At 43.2% G+C, this 21,423-nt stretch overlaps 1 protein-coding gene across 1 annotated transcript; it reads left to right on the forward strand.

Moving 5' to 3' along the window:
• The first annotated feature begins 421 nt into the window (after positions 1-421).
• Positions 422-18,065, forward strand: oprd1b (opioid receptor, delta 1b). Its single transcript, XM_063199855.1, has 4 exons — positions 422-651; positions 7,394-7,752; positions 10,626-11,123; positions 18,025-18,065. Exons 1-4 carry the CDS (start codon positions 422-424, stop codon positions 18,063-18,065), a joined length of 1,128 nt encoding a protein of 375 aa, XP_063055925.1.
• Positions 18,066-21,423: the final 3,358 nt, after the last annotated feature.

Here is a 21,423-nt window from a genome sequence, read left to right on the forward strand (position 1 = left end):
ATGTTTGGAAATGGGAGAGGCAGAAACCAGGCCAATTTGTTTTAAAGACCATTTGTTTAAAATTGATTTAATATTTGTTTTTCTCGCTGTATATTTTTGACGTCAGGAAAGGAGACCAATTTATTGTAATGCAACAATATACCAAGCAGCCACGCGCACCCACTAGGTGGTTAAGTGCGCACTCATGAGAGAGTGTTCGCATAAACTGCGTGGGTTGTGCAGAGAGGCAGACCCCCCTCTCACGGAGCGAAGCCTGGCGAAATTTCCATTACTTCTACCTTTAAGCTTTGTGCGTTCGGGAGGAACTTGGATAAGTGGAACTGGGTAATAACGACGTCGAGGCTGATTTCTGTTCGCTTGCAAAGTTTTTTTCCGAGTTGGTGCTGGGAACACCGATAGATTGGAGACAGACACGACAGAGATGGATCAGTCAACTCTCTCCCCTGCTGACTTGGCAGACATCTACTCTGTCATCCCTTTCAATGTTACCCAGGATGATTTCTTCGGTCTGGTGTCCAACAGCAGTGTCGGCTCACAGAACAGGAAAAGCGCTTCTGGCATGATTATCGCCGTGTGTATCACGGCGCTCTACTCGGTGATCTGCGTTGTGGGACTCCTTGGAAACATATTGGTCATGTACGGCGTGGTAAGGTAAGCACCCTCACACGAAACTGACACCGACTGCGCGCATGCAGCGCAATTAGCGCAATTAGCGGACCAAAAGTTATGCTCATTAATGCAACGAATGTCCTCACAACAGACACAAGAGACGTCTCAAAGCTTACACGAAGAGATGTGGAGAGGTAGCATCTGAGATATTACGCAATGTGTTCGGTGACTGCACACCACTGACTTTGCTGTGCTCATGTCTTTAGAAGGGAATTGGACACTTTCAATCAGCTGTTGCGCTGCAAAATAACCTACCACAACAAGTTATACCCCCAGATGTTGTGCCAAGTGAACATAAGTAAAATCTTTCTGACACTTATGTTTTATTCCCCTTTGCCTTGATACACATGCTTTTCAATTGGTCAAAAACAGTAAGAGCTCTAGGCTACCTGTGAATAGTTGTGAGCGGAAGAGATGAGGTCAAGTCAAGAGGATGAGGCAAAACTTTTTAGTGAGATATAGGCCTATAATGATTCATCTCTATACAGAGGTATTTAAATTAATTAGAACTTTCCTTTCGTGCCACATCAGTAGTGCTTGCATGGGCACCCTCAATTATGTTCCAGGGAGCATGAGGCCAGATGCTTGGTGTGCTCTGTGTGCACGCTCCTCCTGTCTGTCTGGCTTATGCTTGATGATGCTGAAGTAGGCGACTTGGCATCCACAGGGATGTCCAGCAAATGAAGTTTGACTCCGTCTGTGGTTGTGGCTTGGTTTGCGTGATGCTGCCGGGGTCTTGAAGAATCACTATTTGTCTCCCATGAAGAAGAGTCAACTGTTAGCCTGTTTTCCCTGTCTCAACACAGCTCTAAGTCCTTCTGCCGGAAATTACAGGAAATTGCAGCGGATGGCCACAGGGATGCAGTGGTGTTATGCCCCACCCCCACCCCCCACGTGTCAGCCAAGATGGCCCTGGGGCTATTAATCCAGAATTATAATAGGCCTACAATTGAGTTTAAGGCTATTTTTTCCTGTTTGCTTAAGTGCTTTTTTGTAACTTTTGCTGTTTTGGCAGAACTTTTTGTTGTTTTTTTCCGATTTGGTGTAAGGTTGCTGTATTTGTGTGAAAGGTTCTGTGAAAAACAGCTTTTTACAAAAACTGTAATGATGAGGATGGTAGTGTTACGTCGATTGGGAAAAGAAAACATTGTATGTCTGTGACCTATGCACAGACCAAATTCATTATCTTGATGCGATTGTTTGTAACACTAGGCTTACGCTGCCATTTGCCTAAACAAATTAGTCTTTGGTTTGGACACCACAGGTTCCTTTGCCTTGGTAGTCCCACCTCTCGTTCCAATCCTGCCAATTAGCATCCCCTTGGAGGCGTGATGGAATGGGAAAGCTGGTAGGCCCTATCTGATTTGCCCATGCGGCTGATTTGTCCATAACCTTTCACATACACTTTAATTTAAGTCGTGTGAGGAGTGTTCCTCAGTGAGCCAGCCCCAGGGTTACAGAGAAGAATAAAGCACAGAGTCAGAATTAATGGTGAAGTGGTCGACAGAATGAATGGTGAAGTTGTGGCCTTTCTTCAATTGCACAAACAAGCAAACAAACAAACAAATAAATAAAAACTAGATAGTGGCGATTGAAATGCCCAAAACGTGTTAGCTGATTGATTGCTGCACCTCTTGTGAACCCCTGACATTGTTGCCTAATGAGGATCTTATTGAGTGGGAGACTCTGCCTTAGGTGATGCATTATCCACGTGAGTTATTCACCAAATATCTTCCCACAGTAAAAGATAGAAGAAAAACTCCCTGTAATGTCTATAATAACCTTTCTCCAAATGTCATATCTGTTGTTTAATATTCGTCTGCATAGTGCATTTTACCCTTTACCCTAAAACCAATCCCATGAGAGCAGAGAGCGATATGGGAGGGAGGTAGAGGTTGATTGCACATAATGTATGAGGCTTGATTTTGTTGCACTCACACTCTACCCTTTGCAGCACACTGCCATCTAAAACAAAACACTCCAGCGCAGAAATGTGTCAGCTAATTTCGCTGCAAGCCATCTGGCTCCCTGCCATGCGCCTAGGTGCTCTCAAACTAACTGGATTCCCTTCAGAACAGATTAAGCATATCTGCTCTACTCGATTGTCTACTATCGTGAACTTGGATTGAAAAAAAAGAAAGAAAGGCATTGGCCAAACCGTATTACATCAATATCAATTGACTATATCTTAATCTGAGAACTAAAGTAAGATAATGGTTGCGGCAAATGCTTGGAGCTAACTATGTTATCTGCAGGAGCATTGAGATAAATTGCTCTCATTTGTAGCTCACCTGTGGTAAGCCATCAAAAGCATTTTTGTTGGTTCTAATTACTCCTCACCATGGGGAGCTTAACATAATTGTCTGTTTAAAAGGGTACAATTATGAACCACATAGAGGGGAAAACCTTCATGATGAATAGCTTTTTCCTCCTGCAGTGTATTATTGGAATGTTTCTTCCTCATCTGTTTGGCTACGGAGTCTCCTAGGAGACTAGTGAGGTCACCGGAGGTCAAAGGGCATTCAATCACACAACACAGCAGCTGTATACAAGGGCTATATTATTCAGACAATGCAGCAACTGAAAAGAAACAAATGAAGTAATAAAGACCCTTTAATAATGAGAGGTTAAATCCTCAGGGCATACTGTTATTCTACAATACATTCTGGGTGCTGTCTAATTTTATGAATCTGTTTCAGACATCAGAAATCAGAGCAATTGCCACAGAGCACTAGCAGCGTTAGCATGTAGGCCTACTGTACCACTGGTTACAGTTGTCCACTTTTATGGTCAATTTGAGTAGGGACAGCTATAAGAACAATAAACATCCAGGACAGACATCTGATGTATGAACTTGTCACCAGTTGAGCCTTTAGAAGGAATAAAAAGAATATCCACCAACCCACCAACCCATTTAAGTTTTAAAAAGGATGCACAAATAAAAATGTGCAGGTTGTTAGGAGAGCTGTTGCTACAGGCTAGCACAAGGGAAATGCCAACCTAGCGATGCCCTCATGATAAATTACACAGGCCCTGATGCCTGAATTGCATCTCTCAAAAGAAAGCAGAAACACAAAAGCTTTCGCCAGTAACGCCAGAGGTGTAGACTGCACTTAGAGCATGAAACGATGCATTTGTAGACTGACGGAGTCAGACAGAGGGCTCAACACCATTATCAGGCATCTGTCAAGCAAGGAGGCTTGATTACATTGCTACAGGCCAGCTCAAGGGGTAATTCTGAAAGCACTAAGCTTCAAACAAAAATAGAAAAGACAAGGCAAAGAATCCACCACAATAACTCTTGGCAAATGTCTATACACAATTCCCTAAAGCTTTGTCGCAGAGAGGGTGAGGTTAGGTCAGGGTCAGTAAGCCTCGCAGAATGATTCCCAAGGATATCACTTAGAGCTTGGCTTGTGGGGGTACTGTGGCCCAACAAAGAGGAATTGTCTCTAGCCCACTGAGGAGCACCATCACATAGATGTGTTCAGAACTTACGCAAAATTCGGAGTTCTCACTCTGATGTCACAAACACTCAACGTGATTTAAGACAGCGTTCTATGTGAGCTGTAGAATATTTGAGTAAAATTTCTAGAACTAGGGAAAAAATATGCTTCTCAAAGGGAGGCATTGGAATCAATCCGCAGTAGGGAAGATGTTCTGCAACACTCCTACACATGGGATTTGTGAGAAAACACATGGGATAGCCACGTGTCCTACACTTGGACGTATGTGAGAAGAAAACAATACACAGACACAGTAAGCAAGACCCCATGAATCATTCATGCTGAGATTTGAGAGTGTACTCATAGAGATCTATTTTAATTGTGATGATTGTTTATAGTGGCAGGTGTAACGGAGGCTAACTAGCACAGAGTTGGCGTGGAACGTTGGTAAACCTCCCTCCGATAGCCTCATACAGTCTCGTGCCGTTGGGCCGAGAGACTAGTCTCTTGGCCCAGCGGTATCGTACTGTGTCTCCCATTGCCGAACCGTTGTAGTTGACGAGGATGCAGGTTCGATCCCCGAGGGGGGTGAACAGGTGCAAGATGACCTCCGTCACACAGGCTCTTACTGTAAAAAAGGGATGTACGTATGGCTTCAAACTGCTGATGGGTCACTCTGAGGGACTCACATGAACAATACCCAACATATAGAAGGATTTTGTATGCATGATCTTTTAAGATCAGCCAGCTTTTGTTGTTTTTCTTGAGCTGTCAGCTGAAATACCTTTCCCTAACCCCATACATGCTTCAGTGAACACAGAACCCCCCCCCCCCCCCCTTTCAGCTCATACAAAAACACATGACATCCCTTAGGAAATTAAAGGACAAAACATGTAAAGTGTCAGGTCAATGATGAGTAGAAAAGAACAACTCTGAAGACACAGGGAGTATCTGTGTCTTCTCTACTTTCATTTCATTGATATTCATGGGTTTAATATCTTTGTCTATCCTGATATCTAGCTGAGATTGGCAATTACCTTTCAGATTCTGGCCTGAAGACAATCTTCAGCCATCACTGTAAATCACCATTGGATGATAATGGTTCATATTAAGATGCTGTTGAATTTGAGATTAGAGGGGAGTCTCTCATTGGCTTAAACGTGTTGCGCAGAGCCCCTGTTATAACCTTATTGTCACCAAAATTGCAACGACCAAATCTTAATCTTTTTATTCACTGTAAGGCTCTCTGTAATGTCGTAGCCATATTGTTATGGTGTAGTTGAGTCATTTCGGCAAAGGCTGAACGGGGCCGCTGGTGGGCCTATCAGCAAAAAGAGGCTACAGGTGATAAAATGTATGGAGGAAATGGGTGGTCCATAAACCACTACATTGTGGCTCTGGGCTTAGACTGCTCTATCGTCTTTTAATTAAAGTGCATTCACAAAGAAGAGCATGCTTCTTACTATGTGGCAAATAGGACAACATAGTATGGCAATAAAGCACTTGTACTGTACAGTACATGCTCTGTTTCTGGTGGATGTCGCTACAAAATGCCATATTTATGACAACATGTTTGACATGTAGATAAGAATACAGTCAGATATCGTAAAATTGTTTGACCGGATCTAACTGTTGTATAATAGCCTATGCACAGTAAATAACATGTAAATACCTGTAATAAAAGATGTATTGTGATAGTAAAAACTGTTGATCTGATGTAACTTGTACCAGGGAAGCATAAGAAGTGTCTCCAAGGCGTCAAGCAACATCTCAGACCAGTCTTGTCTAAGCCTTTTCTGAGCACTTCAATGCAAAACAGACTAACGTATACATAATATGCATAATTGTGGGACACATCAAATTGCATGATAGTGCTTCAAAGCGGTTGCATAACCAGCAGTCTGGGAGGTGGTTTATTGTCTGCAATGTGTGTGGCGTAAATGAGCAGGTGCTGGGGAAGATTGTGGGTCTTGTTTGAAGTGAGTGGTGTGAAAACAGTGAGCATCTGATTGCAGTCATTACATAGCAGCGTTGGTGAGTGACTCACTTTGAGGAGACAAGACCACTGGTAGTCTGCCATATACTGGAGTCTGGAGCTGAAGTGCTTCCACACTATCATGCACAGGGTGGCTGATGGGTGGGTGGGGGGTGGGGGGGCATACATACTTCTACTTATCTCTGTCTCTCTCTCTTTCTCTCTCTCTTTCTCTCTCTCTCTCTTTCCATTTATTTTCTCTCTCTCTCTCTCTCTCTCTCTCTCTCTCTCTCTCTCTCTCTCTCTCTCCCTCTCTCTCTCTCTCTCTCTCTCTCTCTCTGTCTCTCTCTCTCTCTGTCTCTGTCTCTGTCTCTCTCTCTGTCTTTCTCTCTCTCTCTCTCTTTCTCTCTCTGTCACTCTCTCTTTCTCTCTTTCTCTCTCTCGCTCTCTTTCTCTCTCTCTCTCTCTCTCTCTCCTCTCTCTCTCTCTCTCTCTCCCATCATACAGTGTGTGACAGCTGAGTGAAATGATTGCAATAGAGTGAACTTGTTTGGAAGTTCTCAAGCTAACACAAGTTGATTTCGCTGAAATCATCAAGGCAGTTATATAACATGTTAAGTGCTGTTGCCAAAAGTACGACTGAGGATGACGTTCTCAGAAGAGCAAAAAAAATAGGCGTGTTCATGTTGACTTTTATTCAATGGCTTCAATTCAAACAGAATTGAATTTCAACCCTGATCTTACATAAACAGTGTTTTTTTGGTAACACTTTACTTGGGTTCCTGCATAACACATTCATAGTAGCTGTTATAAAGTCTGTACGAAGCATTCATGATTGTTTCATGACCCATTCATACTAAACCTTTCATGAATCTGGTGGAGGGAGGACAGCAACTTGTCAAAATAAAACAAAGCAGCATTGCGGGTTTTGTTCGGATCCCTCAATGATTACTGATTTTGACAAGTTGCTGTCCTTTTGTCTTCCATGCCTATGGAAACGTTTGATATGAATGTCTTACGATACAGTAATGACTCATTCATGCAAAGTGTATAACAGCTGCTATGAATGTGTAATGCAGTGACACGTCAAGTAGGCTAAAGTGTAACCATTTTTTAAATAACTTCATATTTTATGATTTGCAAATTGCACACTAACATTTCTTTGTTTTATTACAGCACGCTGCTCTTTATAACTTCATATTGCCCGAATTCGCAAATTCCACACTAACATTTATCTGCGAAATAACACAATTCTGAATGAACTAAAAAATCAACCATCTCCTCCACACCTCTTCCCCACCAGATACACCAAGATGAAGACGGCCACCAACATCTACATCTTCAACCTGGCACTGGCCGACGCGCTGGCCACCAGCACGCTTCCCTTCCAGAGCGCCAAGTACCTGATGAACACCTGGCCGTTTGGCGAGCCGCTGTGCAAGCTGGTCATCGCCATCGACTACTACAACATGTTCACCAGCATCTTCACGCTGACCATGATGAGCGTGGACCGCTACATCGCCGTGTGCCACCCGGTCAAGGCGTTGGACTTCCGCACCGCCACCAAGGCCAAGGTCATCAACGTCTGCATCTGGATCCTGTCCTCCGCCGTCGGGGTGCCCATCATGGTCATGGCCGTCACCGTGCCTGTGGTGGACCAAGGTAATGTCATGGTCTGTCTAATACATTATGACTTAGCATGATTGAATTGTCGGCATCCATCATTGGTAATGCCTGTGTTTAGTTTAGTTTAGTTTAGTTTAGTTTAGTTTAGTTTAGTTTATTTCGTTTGTTATGTGCAAAGTAGGGCCTACATTAGTAACAAGAAGTAAAGAGATGACCTGCACCAGATTATAGCTTACAAGCTAATTTCCATCTGCAGTCCCTGGGTGGACAAAGATGGAGGATGATCATGATTGACTTGTGTGGGGTTGGGCTGGTAGAAGATGGAGAGTCTTCAGTATCCATAGTGTTCCTTCCTATACACTCTTGTCATGTATGTGGCCATCATGGTCATCATGGGTGACTGTCTGTAGGGGACAAAGGTGCTGGTGTTTTATGAGATATCAGAATGATATCAGTGTTGCTGACTAGTCACATATGAGTGATGACTTATTTTTGAGCCATGTTTTTCCACCATGCAGCTATGGAAGTAATATTTGAGCTCTTGGCCTTGAGGAGAATTGGGTGTAACTTTGGGTTTATGTGTAGTGGAGGGTATGCACCAGGGCTTGACACTGGCACCTGGAAACCGGCCAAATGCTGGTAAAACTTGTCTGTGGCTGGTAATAATTTCAGTGTCACTATCCAATAGGCAGGTAGCTTATTCTATGGTATGGCGTATCAGAATTGCCTATATTCTGCACTTTGTTCCCTGTGTAGCAATTGTTTGTAGAAGTTCAAGGAAAAGTTCAGTTACTTCGTGTTCGCTGTGCACTCATCTTCTTGCTTTAGTACGTTATCTACTGAGGTTAGATGCAAAGTGTCATGATAAAGAAAAAAGAAACAATATCGTTTTCTTGGCTAGTAGAATAGCTGAAAGACTAGTGACTTGGGAAAACCACTAGCCACAATGGCCAGCAAGTGAAAAAGTTAATGTCAAGCCCTGGTATGCACATCATAGAGAAATATATCAGCTGGTAGGGCTGCTGGATTATGAGAAAAATTGATATCACAATTATTTCAGTCAATATTGATATCATGCTTTTTTATACAATGTTTCTTTTTGAGACAAATCATTGTGCTAAACAATTCACAATCTTCCCTCCCTTCAGCATTGTGAGAGGGGAGGGGGGGCCATAGAGAAGCACACAGTGGTGCTTTCAGGAGTGTTGGGTAGCGAGTCTACTCTGTGCTCACAATGGCTCAAGTGGAGGGGAATGTTTTGCATTTAGCGTAACTTACCTTTGACAAATGACAAAAATATTGTTTCAACTTGATATTTTGAAACTTTATATTATTTGACAGTAATATTGATATCATCATATAAATTTGATAGCCTATATATTGCACATAATCAACATGTCCCAAATAAAAAAAGTAGGCCTACTTTAGGAGAATAAAAGGGGGAAGGATTTGAAAACTGCTTGCAAAAGACTTACTAAATTAAAGATAATGTTTCGATCAAAGATCTTCTTCAGGCATTTCACAGGAGTTCAAAGACACTGTCAGAATAAGTAAGACAGGCCCCCTTAACTTATTCTGACATTATCTTTAAACTCTTGTAAGTTGCCTGAAGAAGCTCTATGATCGAAACGATGCTATCTTTAATAATTGAAGTGTTTTGCAAGCAGTGTACACATTCTTCCCCCTTTTCCCCTCTCTATCGTTGGGTTGAAAAAGTTATTGATGCAGTGGGTAGGGTTTGTGTGTGTGTGTGTGTGGTTGGGGGGTGGGCGTGTTTCATGACAGATGTAATCCTAAAAGTGCATGATTCAGTCATGTTGTGCTGATACTGGACTTGGGGATGATGGAGAGGCTTTCGTAGCATTTCTAATAAACAGATGTTCTGGGTTGAATTCCTGAATGTTCTTAATCCCATAGCTTTTAACTGTTTAATTCAACACCAAAGCCATATAAGGTCAACAAACTGGCACAGCATGAGCTAGGTCAAAGCTCTGTGCCATGTTTTAAAAGGTCTCCCAGCATCTGGTGGACGGGATTATTTTAGGTTAGCCTGAAACAGCAACTGTTGTTTATAAGCACACGGTGACACTAAAAGCTTGTTGGTCCCATTAGGCCCTTTTCGTGGAGAAGGACACTCAACACTTACCTTAACCGGCTCGCAATTGGCAGCGACCGATTTCTGTAAGGAGGGATGTTTACTTTACCATTGTCCATTTGATCCTGTTAGCAATGTAGGGTAGGCTATTTTCTTTTCTTTTTTTGAAGCCATATCTATTTTGGGCTTTCAAACCTTTATTCGGAAGGATAGTAAGAGAGAGTAACAGGAAATTGGGGGGAGACTAATAGAGGATCAATAAGTGACCTTGTAGGCCTACTGGAATTGAACCCGGGCCACCAGTGTAACAATACAGTGCCTTAGTCTGCTAGGTTATTTTCTGTCCTGATTTCTGTCATTTGTCCATTTATTGTCTGTCATTTCTGCTGCTCTGACTCAAACTTTGCATTTCATATCATGTTTTAAATTACCGTATTCTATTCTAGAGTATTGTATTGTATTCTATTCTATTCGAAGCACTTCGGATGTAAATGTTCTGTGGAGTGAGAGCTTCTGTACTCACTTACTGACTGACTCACTTATTGATGTAATTGCGCGCTTACTTACTCCCTTACTTACAAGCTAATGGCTGTTTCGATCTGGCAAAGAAACCTCCAGCGCAGTCAATCCTCATTTTCAGTAGCTAATTGCGACCTTGTGTTCTCTAATCACTCTAATCATCAGACAACATTCAACTTAAAAAAGTTTTTTTTTCCATCTAGCTTTCCTATGTCCTCTCCTCTCAGGCATAACCACCTGCACTCTCATCGCGTAACATTAAAATGTTTTTTTTCCCCTCCCATCTCATTTACAGACATAACCATCTGCACCTTGAGGTTCCCCGAGCCTGACTGGTACTGGGACACGGTCACCAAGATCTGCGTGTTCATCTTCGCCTTCGTGATGCCCGTGCTGGTCATCACCATCTGCTACGGCCTGATGATCTTGCGGCTGAAGAGCGTGCGCCTGCTCTCGGGCTCCAAGGAGAAGGACCGCAACCTGCGCCGCATCACCCGCATGGTGCTGGTGGTGGTGGCGGCCTTCATCGTCTGCTGGACGCCCATCCACATCTTCATCATGGTGAAGACGCTGGTGGACGTGGACACCAGCAACCCGCTGGTGGTGGCCAGCTGGCACCTGAGCATCGCGCTGGGCTACACCAACAGTAGCCTGAACCCTGTGCTCTACGCCTTCCTGGACGAGAACTTCAAGCGCTGCTTCCGCGACTTCTGCCTGCCGTTCCGCTCGCGCCTGGAGCAGAGCAGCTTTTCTCGCGCGCGCAACGCCACCCAGGAGCCCGTGTCCGTGTGCGGCGGTGGTGGTGGTGGTGGCAATGGTGCTCCGTCGGGGTCTGGCAAAAGGCCGCCGGCCTGACTAGGCGTGGAGCGGGGGAGCGGAAGAGGGAAGGGCGTCGGGAGGGAGCTGCCGTTGCCGTCGGGCCAGCAGGCGAGCCTGCGTGGGCGGGTCACACAGGACCTTCAGACTGAAGTCACGCAGATCTCCACAACAGAGTTCTGACAAAGGCGATACTCATACTCAACGTCAGAGTTCTGACGCAGCCTATTCTTATAGCGCAATGCCATGGCCAGGACCAAGGACAGCAACAACAAACAATGGTCCCTTTGTCATCTTTTTTAAGCTGGCGTCACAAGGTGTGGAGGGGAACAGGGAGGTGCTGTTGCGGTTGCAACAACCCAACCAACTGTTGCTAGACCTGATAAGACAGAGAGGGAGGGTAATGCAGGGCTCAAGTTTTAAAGATCTCCACCACAGAACTCTGACTTCTGAATTCCTACACAGATCTCAGCTTTTCTTGTTGTGACCCTACTCCTATAGTGGAAAGTCATGATCCTTGGACAAAAGGATCAAGGACAGCCACTCATGCTTTTATATGTGCTCCCTTTGTCATCTTTCTCACAGCTGAAGTGACTGGGTGTGGAGAGGGGCAGGGAGCCATTGACATCAGGCTAACCAGCGAGGGAGGTTCAGCCACAACCTTTACACTCAAGCTTCACAGATCTCCACCAGAGTATTCAGATGACCATCAGTGCTGTGACACAGTACTCTAGATCTGTACCATCAGAATTCTGACATGAAGCTCCAGACTTCTGATGCAGACATGACTGTATAGAACAAGGACAGGCAATTATATGCACTCAGTTTTTTTTTTCATTTCCTTCTCTAGCTCTGTCTTTCTCCCTCCCTCCTTTCTATCTCTTTTCTCTCTCTGCCTTGTTTGTATTTCTTCTGCCCTCTGTCTGAACTATCAACCCAAGTCACCTCACCAATTAGCTCATCTTCTGTGCCTGGGATAAGATAGTTGACTGAACTGGCTGAACTGGCCAAATATGTGGCAGGGCCTTTGCTTTCTGGACCTGTGATGTCAACCTCTGACACCAGCGCTCTGACATACAGTATATTTCCAATATATACTTTTGACAGCTATTAGGCCTATTCCTTTAGTTGACTGAAAAGACTGCTAAATGAAAGAGCCATGGCAGTTCTCTCTCTCTCTCTGTCTCTCTGTCTCTCTCTCTCTCTCTCTCTCTCTCTCTCTCTCTCTCTCTCTCTCTCTCTCTCTCTCTCTCTCTCTCTCTCTCTCTCTCTCTCTCTCTCTCTCTCTCTCTCTCTCTCTCTCACCTTGTATACATTTGGCCAGCGCCCTCACAATCTAAGTATATATAAGAGTGAAGCTCAAAGCTGAAAAATTGCTTCGAGTGTACCATGCAGCAAAATCTAGTAGTCAACGATGAGCATATTTGACATCCCAAAATATCAATAAACGGATAACGGAAATGAAGCAAAGCATGGTGTAGAATCAAAGGGTGTGTGGTGACTAAGTGCCGTGCACTTTCAAACAAAGTAAAATGATGTGACTCTTTGGCTGCCCTCCCTGACTATTCCACAGCACGTTTGATTTGCTCTGATGTCTATGGCTTGCCAGAGACACTGGGGCTAAGTGATGTCAGTGTGTAGCCTACACGTTCATGCTGCCATGGCTCCCGGGATGGACTGGGACTGAAACAGCAGCCAGGCATTTTTGTATACTTAAAGGGACACTGTGCAGGAAATGGACAAAAAAGGTACTGCAACTATGCTGCTCATTGAAACTGGGCTGCCTATTGCCAAATTTGATCTTTACATGAAAGTTTACTAAGTAATAAACAAATATTTTCTAGTATGGTCCAAGTAGAGTCATTTTTGCAGCTAAAAATGGCTATTTTTGGAAATTAAAAATGGCGGACCATGGAGAAGATCCCCCTTTTCATGTATGAAAAGTGCAATTTTTCCTGTCATAATGAATACTTAGAATTTGATGGTGGTGTTAAGTATTCATGAAAAAGATAACATTAGTGAATGGGCAGCATGAATTCTTTAAATAAACAACTAAAAATCTCACACAGTGTCCCTTTAAACTGGCCCCTCACACATGCAAGTTATACTTTTGTACTATATGCTGCTTGACTCAGTCCACTGTCCATAGTATTGAAAATGGATCGCAAGGGCCATCCCCTCTAAACTGTGGCCCAGTCCTTAAAAAAAAAGACAACAGTATCAACCCACTGGGAAAACACAATGTACTGTATGCCACATTACCAGTCCAGCTCTGCACAGCTCCTGGCAGGTCTTTTGTAGGAAAAGAAAAACAAACCAACCAATGTGTCAGGAATGACTGCACATAACATGAGGAAAACCAAAAGGGATGCCAGAACTGACGGCAAGATTCACTCACTGGGAGGGAAAAGTATCCTACGCTAATGTGGTGACTCAACACAAGATCAACACTGAAGGGATGAGGAGGAGGAGATGGAGGAGGAGGAAGCGAAAGAGGAGATGGATGAGGAGGAGGAGATGGAGGGGGGATAAGAGAAAGAGGAGATGGATGAGGAGGAGGAGATGGAGGAGGAAGAAGAGAAAGAGGAGATGCTGAGGAGGAGGATAAAGGCCTTTAGAGGCAATGCTGTCTGCTGAGATTTTTGGAAATCTTATGGTGGCACTGAGCTCAGAAATTGCGACATTCACACATCATAGGCCTTACTACTAGAGATGCACCGGATCCTGATTTTTAGGATCCTGCCGGATACCGGATCCACTGCTTAAGATCCTGCCGGATCCGGAACCGGATACCGGATCCTACAAAAGGGTTGAAACATATAGTCTACTCGCACACGTGGGCACACGTTGGCTCAAACTATTTTTTAGACTCATTGGCTTACTGCCACACTGCCTGCAACGGCCACTTCCAAAGGGCTTTCACTCCATGCAGTGATAGTTGTTGTGAAAGACTGACTGAAAAGCATAGGCTACGTAAAAACGAGAGAAGCACCAGATCCTGATTTTTAGGTAAATGCCGGATACCGGATCCACTGCTTAAGATCCTGCCGGACCGGATCCTGTGAAAAACCCTATTATCCTGCCGGATCCGGAACCAGAACCGGATCCGGTGCATCTCTACTTACTACTACTGTCCATTTCACAGTGACTCTAACATGCTGTGACAAGAGGATGAGGAGATAGGGAGAAATGAAGGAACACATTACAACATGAGGATCGTTGGGAAATCTTACTTACAATTACAGCACTGTAATGAATTGTTGTGATTTATTATTGTATGAAATCATACATAATTAACTTTCTTTGTGATTTTGTTTTGGTTTCATTGACAGATGTTATACTGCAGATCTGTGTTGCTTCTGAAAGTGATGCTTTTAGTGCTTACAAGTGACCAGTGTTAATATACTGTGTGTCATTTGTACGTACAGTCTCTCTGATGAAGGCTGAGTGCCAACAAACATAGTGACAACTTCATAATAAACATTTATGTAAATTTGTCTAAGTGCATAGCAAGCTTCTGGTGGACTTTTCTGTGAATATGGCCTCCAGAGGTAAAGTTAGTTCCTTAGTTTGACTAGTAGGGGTACTGTATGAGTCAGACATGGGTGTGGGTTGTATTCACCTCCGAATGTCTACAGGGATCAATGTATCCCTATTGCCTTAAATTGTCGGCTTAAAAATGTGTTTGATATATATGTTGTTGTTCAGTGCAGTCAAGTTGTGCCTTTGTGATGAATTTATTTATAATTCTTTGAAGATGCTTTGTATTGCTGGGTGGTGGTGCAGTTCATTTCCACCTTTGTTTCAGTGTAATATACAGTATGGTGGTGTTTGACATCATTTTGTGATCATGAAATGAACATGGGATCCACTCTGCTTAAGCCGTGTGTTAAATGGCTAAACATGGTGAAAATGCAGCTATGTACGCAATGAAGCTTGTGAAAAATGTGTTGAAATTGCTATAAGAATATGTGTAAATGTAATATCAAAAATTGGTAATTTTAACCTCAGAGGACAAAAGCATTGTGTGTATTAGGCAGAGTAGTTTCAAAAACAATTCTGTTCTTTGATATTTACATCAAATTCAAAAAGGTATGTTCTGCTCAACATGGATGGAAACAGTATACACATTAAAGGTATTGATTTTAAAACATCTCGTTTTATTTTTTCGTGTTAGACAGAGCTTAATCTATGTTAAAGGATTTATTGTGAAACGAAAATGTTCCCATTTATGCTTCTCATCCAAAAAAGCTTCTTCAGTTCTGATAGAGAACTGTGTCGCACCTCTCTCTATTTTTATGGGAGTATTGATATTAATTTAGACCTAGGTAAAATGCACCTTTGGGATGTAGAATATCTTGGCTGTAAAGACATAAATGTTTGAGAAGATGCTTTAAGGCGACCTATAGGCCTATAGGCTTCATAGCAACACTATGAAAGACTACAACAGGAGTCTCACAGCAACACGTGGGTTCTAGAGTCAAACAAAAGGTGACCTGCCAAGGCTGTCTACATCCAAGGAAATAGTCAACATTGTGACTCAAATTGGTGACTCGTGGTGTAAACAGTCTCAAGAACACACAGTCGTACTTTGACTGCAATTGAAAGAGCTTGCTGAGACATCTGTCTGAAGAAACAGAATTTCAGAGGCTCTTCAAAAAAGCGAGGCGGGTATGCTTTTAGATGTTTAGTGTTTTTAATTAATTCCAGTGGGCCCCCTCATCACTTTTGAGATGACTTGTATCAGCCAGAGAGAGAGAGAGAGAGAGAGAGCGAGAGAGAGAGAGAGAGAGAGAGAGAGAGAGAGAGATGATGATGATGATGATGATGGGAGCGGTGTATCAGTGCTTCAAAGGCATAAAGATGAGAGTAGTTCTGATATTGTATTTCATAAAATATATATAAACAGAAACTATCACCAGAGAAAGGAAGGTTTGCTTTACGATGATTACAAGCTCCATCCTGGATGTTAGACTATCCTGGATGCAGCCCTCTTCCACAACATACACTATACTGCACGCGGCCTTGTAGCACTAACGGGCAATAATAACGGGCATAATGATGAATGGCTAGGACAGGACAGGCTGTACCATCCTACTCATGGAAGCAGTTGTGCTCTACTAATGCATGCAACAACCGCATATCGAACATCGCGTGCATATGCAAGCTGCCCTTTTTCACCCCATAAATATCAATGTCTGAAATACTGCCACATGTTTATACAGCTGCCTGGTAATATCCTGTTTTTAGTTCAACATACATTAATAACGCATTTTTGGAAAAATGCTCATATTACACATTTCGCCTTGAGTAGTAGGCTATTACCTTTCTCCAGTTCTTTCAGTCATTCTCTGATTCTGATGATAGCCTATTACTTCTTGGCATGTATCATTGAACCAAATGGGACCATTTGGTACCATTTTGTTTTTTGTAAAATAAAATAAAAATCCAAAAATGGTGAGCTGTTCCTTTAAGTGCTGTTCCTTTCAAGGATTGCTACTAGGACATGATTGCATATGATGTATTAGTGAAGCAAAACAAAGTGCTTTCTCACAGCACATAACCTACTTGATGGAATGAGAAGCGCCGAGCTCAAGAGTCATGGACTGTGTGCGTGCAGTCTGTATATGATGCTGGCATGCTGATGGTCAGAGGAAGGCAATCAGATTTGTGGCCGCTACACTGCACATTTTTGATTGTGCATGCCATACCACATTGCATCAAAGCAGTAATTGCTGAGGATAATAATAGAACACTGTGTTTGGACTTGAAAGCATTCACCCCTGGTAGTGATTTGTTTGATGTTTGCTTGTTTTCCATTAATCCGAGGAAAGACAGTATGTGTTTATTGAAGTTCACCTCACACCAATGGCTCCAGCTATTCTGCCCTACAAAGGCAAAGTGCAGTAACTACACATTTTGTCAAAATTGAGTTTAGACTGATAATGATCCTCATAACACCTCCATTATCTTGTAACAAAGAGTTATGGTCCAAATGTGACCCGTTTTACAAATGTTGCTATGTCAAATTTGCGGTAAACAATATCCAACCTAATAGGCTACCAAGGCTTTGAAGGCATTTTTCTGTTTCATTGTTGGCGTAGTTACTGCACTTTGCTTTTGTAGGGACTTTGTAGGGTAGTATTGCTATTGAGTGGAAAGGCCTTCACATGATAAAACCAGGTTTCCCTTCTGCTTGCCCATCAGATTCGCTTGGCCTTAAGAGAGCTCAACAAAACTCCCGAGGCCCAACAGAGGCCATGCGGTGGTCAAACAGCTGCACAGAGGAGTACAACACATCAATAGAGCAATGCTGTACAGAACAGCACAACAGAACAGCACAGCAAACGAGTAACGCAGCACTGCACTGCACTGCACTGCACAGCACTGCACAGCACAGCACAGCACAGCACAGCACAGCACAACACAGCACAGCACGGCACAGCACAGCACAGAAGGTGAATAATGCTGAGCAGAACAGCACAGCACAGCGCAGCACAGTTAAGTGTTCTAAAACGAAGGAGGCAAGTGTCATAGCCTACCAAGCATTCATAACCCTGTTGAATATTGCAAGAGAAGTGATTCCTCATTGGAACGCAAGTGCTTCTACTGTAGTGCTGTATGAGTCTGAGGGATGAGAGATGAGGGAGGAGCGAGGGAAGGTCCCCAGAGAGCAAAAAGGGAGAATTCTGGACAGTCATCCGTGCCAGTGTGAGAAACCCATACCGCATCGGTTTTTACAGCAATTTGGTATTTCAGTGGCAGCTATCCCCCTGAGGGTAGGAAACACTCAAGGCGGCAATAGGCACAAGCATGGAGATGCGCTGTGAAGTTACACGCCATAATGACAGCCTTATACTGTGCAAGTAAACAAACAGCAAGGAGGCAACAGCAACGAGAAGAATATGGAAACGACTAAAAAAGATGTCAAAACAACTGGACAAGCCTACATGGACGACCCCTTGACCCAGGGGTATTATGATGTGGAATATAGGGCCTAGTAACAGAATAGCTGTGCACACTGACCGCGTTCACCCCATAGAGAGCCTAAGTCACGCCCCTTCCATTAGAGCCCATGAGACCTATAAGATCGAATAAATAATGAACGAGTCCATGGAGAGATCTAAGTGATTTCCTGGTCCAGCTTGCCTTGGTACATGGACCTCACGTGTTTGGGTATAGGCCCTAGTTGCAAACAACTGGCCGTTGATATTGCTTGTAAAAATGTGTAAAATCTATTGGGGTCTTTGCCAGAGCAAGTTCTTCAAGATATGTGAAAAAGCCAAACAGGCTGTGCTACCATCACCAGGTGAAAAAAATAACATTATAATCATTGCATTTTTGATGCTCACATTACTCAAAGGCTGACACAGCTTATATGTTTCCACAGAATCCAAGAGGCAAAAAGAGTTGGTTCAGAAAGCATATCTCTTAGTAACAGTGCTGATCATTTAAAAAATCTTTCCAGAAAAAAAAAACTCATCTCAGTATTTCCCCCACATTTAACTAATGCCATGTAACAGTGAAAACACAAGATGTCCCAGATTACTAAATAAAGCCATTGCTCCTTGTGCCATTTCACTGTTTAATACACATGAGCCATTATTATTATGCACCCTGTGGCAATAGCGTCTATAAATACCCAAGAACAGCGAGCAGAGGTGGCCTGTACTCCAGGCAATAGTAGTACAGACAGCAGGCATGGTTGAAAATATAAACTGGTTCCCGTGCATATTGTTTCCAGGTGAGGCTGATTCATTAGCTGCTGCAACCATCTGCTCTCCATGGGCTCACCCCAAGCTGGAGCAAGCATCAAGCATCATCAAGCTGGAGCAAGCTGCATGCATGCATCATGCCGATCTGATCATTGGAAGGCTGAATAATAAATAATGAAAAAAGAAGCAAGATAAGACACTGGCCACGCATTCAAAGAAGAGGAGGAACCATTACAAAGCGGTGGAACAAGGCAAATGGGTTCTGATGTAATGTTATTAGTAGTCTAGCCTATTATGTTGAACATTGTGTCATTCATAACTTACTTAAATAAAAATGTAATACACATTTGTGATTTTGATTAACTTGAGATTTTGGGGAATTGAATGCTGTCATTTATATTGTGTAGACCAGGGGTTCCCAAACTGTTTTCCCTGCGCACCCCCTTGTACATTTCAAAGTGGTTCGCGTACCCCCTAAGCAAATATTTCGGTGTGGTGATGGCCACACAAGTATGGAGTCACTGCGCATTCACTGCACATTATGCACAGTTGTTTTGGGGAATCCTCTTTTCCAATAGTCTAGGAATTAAATTACACCCCAGATGGACCTTTCCAGCATAAAATTCACCATCCAATTAAAAACTACTTAAATACTGGATATTCCCAGTTTGGGAAACCCTGGTGTAGACCAACATTTAGGCTATCACATCAAATGGGTCTGTACCTCTGAGTAGTTGAAGAGCCACATTGGCCATTAATACTTGAGTAATGACAATAAAGTTGGATGTAATGCAATCAAATCTAATATACTGAGCCATAGCAACACAACAACTTCCCACAAAAAAAAACTCATGAGTTGGCAGCTCCACAGAGCAAATTAACAGTGTACCTCATTGAAAATTTGATTCCCCTGATTGAAGTTGCATAGACTCCAACTCTTCCCCCACAAATCAGTGCACAAATAAACATTTCCATCCATTCCCATACTGGGTTCACTGAAATATTGATTGCATACCATCCATACCCAGTATAGGGATTGTCCATGTCTGGCTCTCTGGGTAATGACCAGTGGGACCTAAAAGCGGACAAGAGGATCATATACCAGCCTGGTTCTCACTGAAGGTGTGTGTGTGGCTCTAGAGCAGTGTTTCCCAACCAGGGGTACGTATTTTTATTTTTATATCAAATGAATGGGGCAGTCACATAAGGGCGGAGAAAGCGATATAGAACATGAATTAGGGGGTATGGCACAACTAAGAGGTTTAGGGGGTAGGCCTACGTGAGACAAAAAGGTTGGGAAACACTGCTCTAGAGCCTCACCGTCGGTGACAACCAGGCTATCGTATACACTCTTTTCAGCACGTTACCATGCGTTGGTCAATGGGCAATACAAATGTTTTATAGCATTTCTTTGTTTGTACAATATGCCCCCATTTTCTCTCACACTACTCTTACACTTAAAAACACTCAAAAATGAGGTTTTGCACCGCGAAAAATGAGCTGCCATTTGAACTTCCCTATATTACTGTTTTTAACACCATCACAGCCCCACCCACCCACGCATGCACACACTGTAGCGAACATTAAGGGGTGCCTCAGTTTGCTGGCCCATCCCAGTGTCTCACTTCAAAGCAGAGGACAGTGTGTGTGTGTGCGTGTGTGTGTGTGTGTGTGTGTGTGTGTGTGTGTGTGTGTGTGTGTGTGTGTGTGTGTGTGTGTGTGTGTGTGTGTGTGTGTGTGTGTGTGTGTGTGTGTGAGTGTGCGTGCGTGCGTGCGTGCGTGTGTGAGTGTTAACCTACAGTGTACTTAGAGTGTGCACTGAGAGCAGAGTGAAAATAAAAGGCAGGAACATTAATCTATGTTTAGCCAGGCAAAAAGGGCCAATCCAATTTTCTGAGGGGAAAAAAGGATAATTGAAATTCCTGCCTGTAACAAAAGCACACAGGTGCTTGAGTGCTCATTATCATGGCTCAGTGGACTTCATCCTCTTTCAAAAACATAGACGCTTTGTCTGCACGTCATGCTTCTAAGCTTTTCATATTTATTTATTCATATTTATTAATACAATCTTCCTGCATTTCAGGTAGGTTAACACGTTTTAAAGCTGTATGAACACTTAGTAAATCATGCATTAAGTAAGGGTTAACGTTCGGCGAGAAGGTCGCTACCGTGGAATAGCAGCACGACAGAGAGAATCTTTAGACCCCGACGCGGAGCGGAGGGGTCTTGTTCTCTCTGAAGTGCTGCTATTCCACAAAGCGACCGACTCGCCGAAAGTTAACCCGCTTATTATATGGATATACTTAAATGATTCACACATGGCGGGGACAATTCTTTAGCCCTATTTAATGTTAAGATTGTTGCTGCACAAAACAAAACAGTGCCGTTGTGGAACACCGCTAGGCAACAGCTAGGTAGCCAGGACAACAGGTGTTGTCTATCACAGCAGCTGATTAGAGTCTTGTTGAAAAGTCGCTTTAGCAGTGAAAAGTCTTGTTGCCATTGACAGCGGTCTGTTATAGACCAACCCGTCCGTTATCGAAAAATAACAGACGTGCGAAC

This window comes from Engraulis encrasicolus, chromosome 5 (genome assembly GCF_034702125.1).
Source record: "Engraulis encrasicolus isolate BLACKSEA-1 chromosome 5, IST_EnEncr_1.0, whole genome shotgun sequence".
NCBI classification, from domain to species: Eukaryota; Metazoa; Chordata; class Actinopteri; order Clupeiformes; family Engraulidae; genus Engraulis; species Engraulis encrasicolus.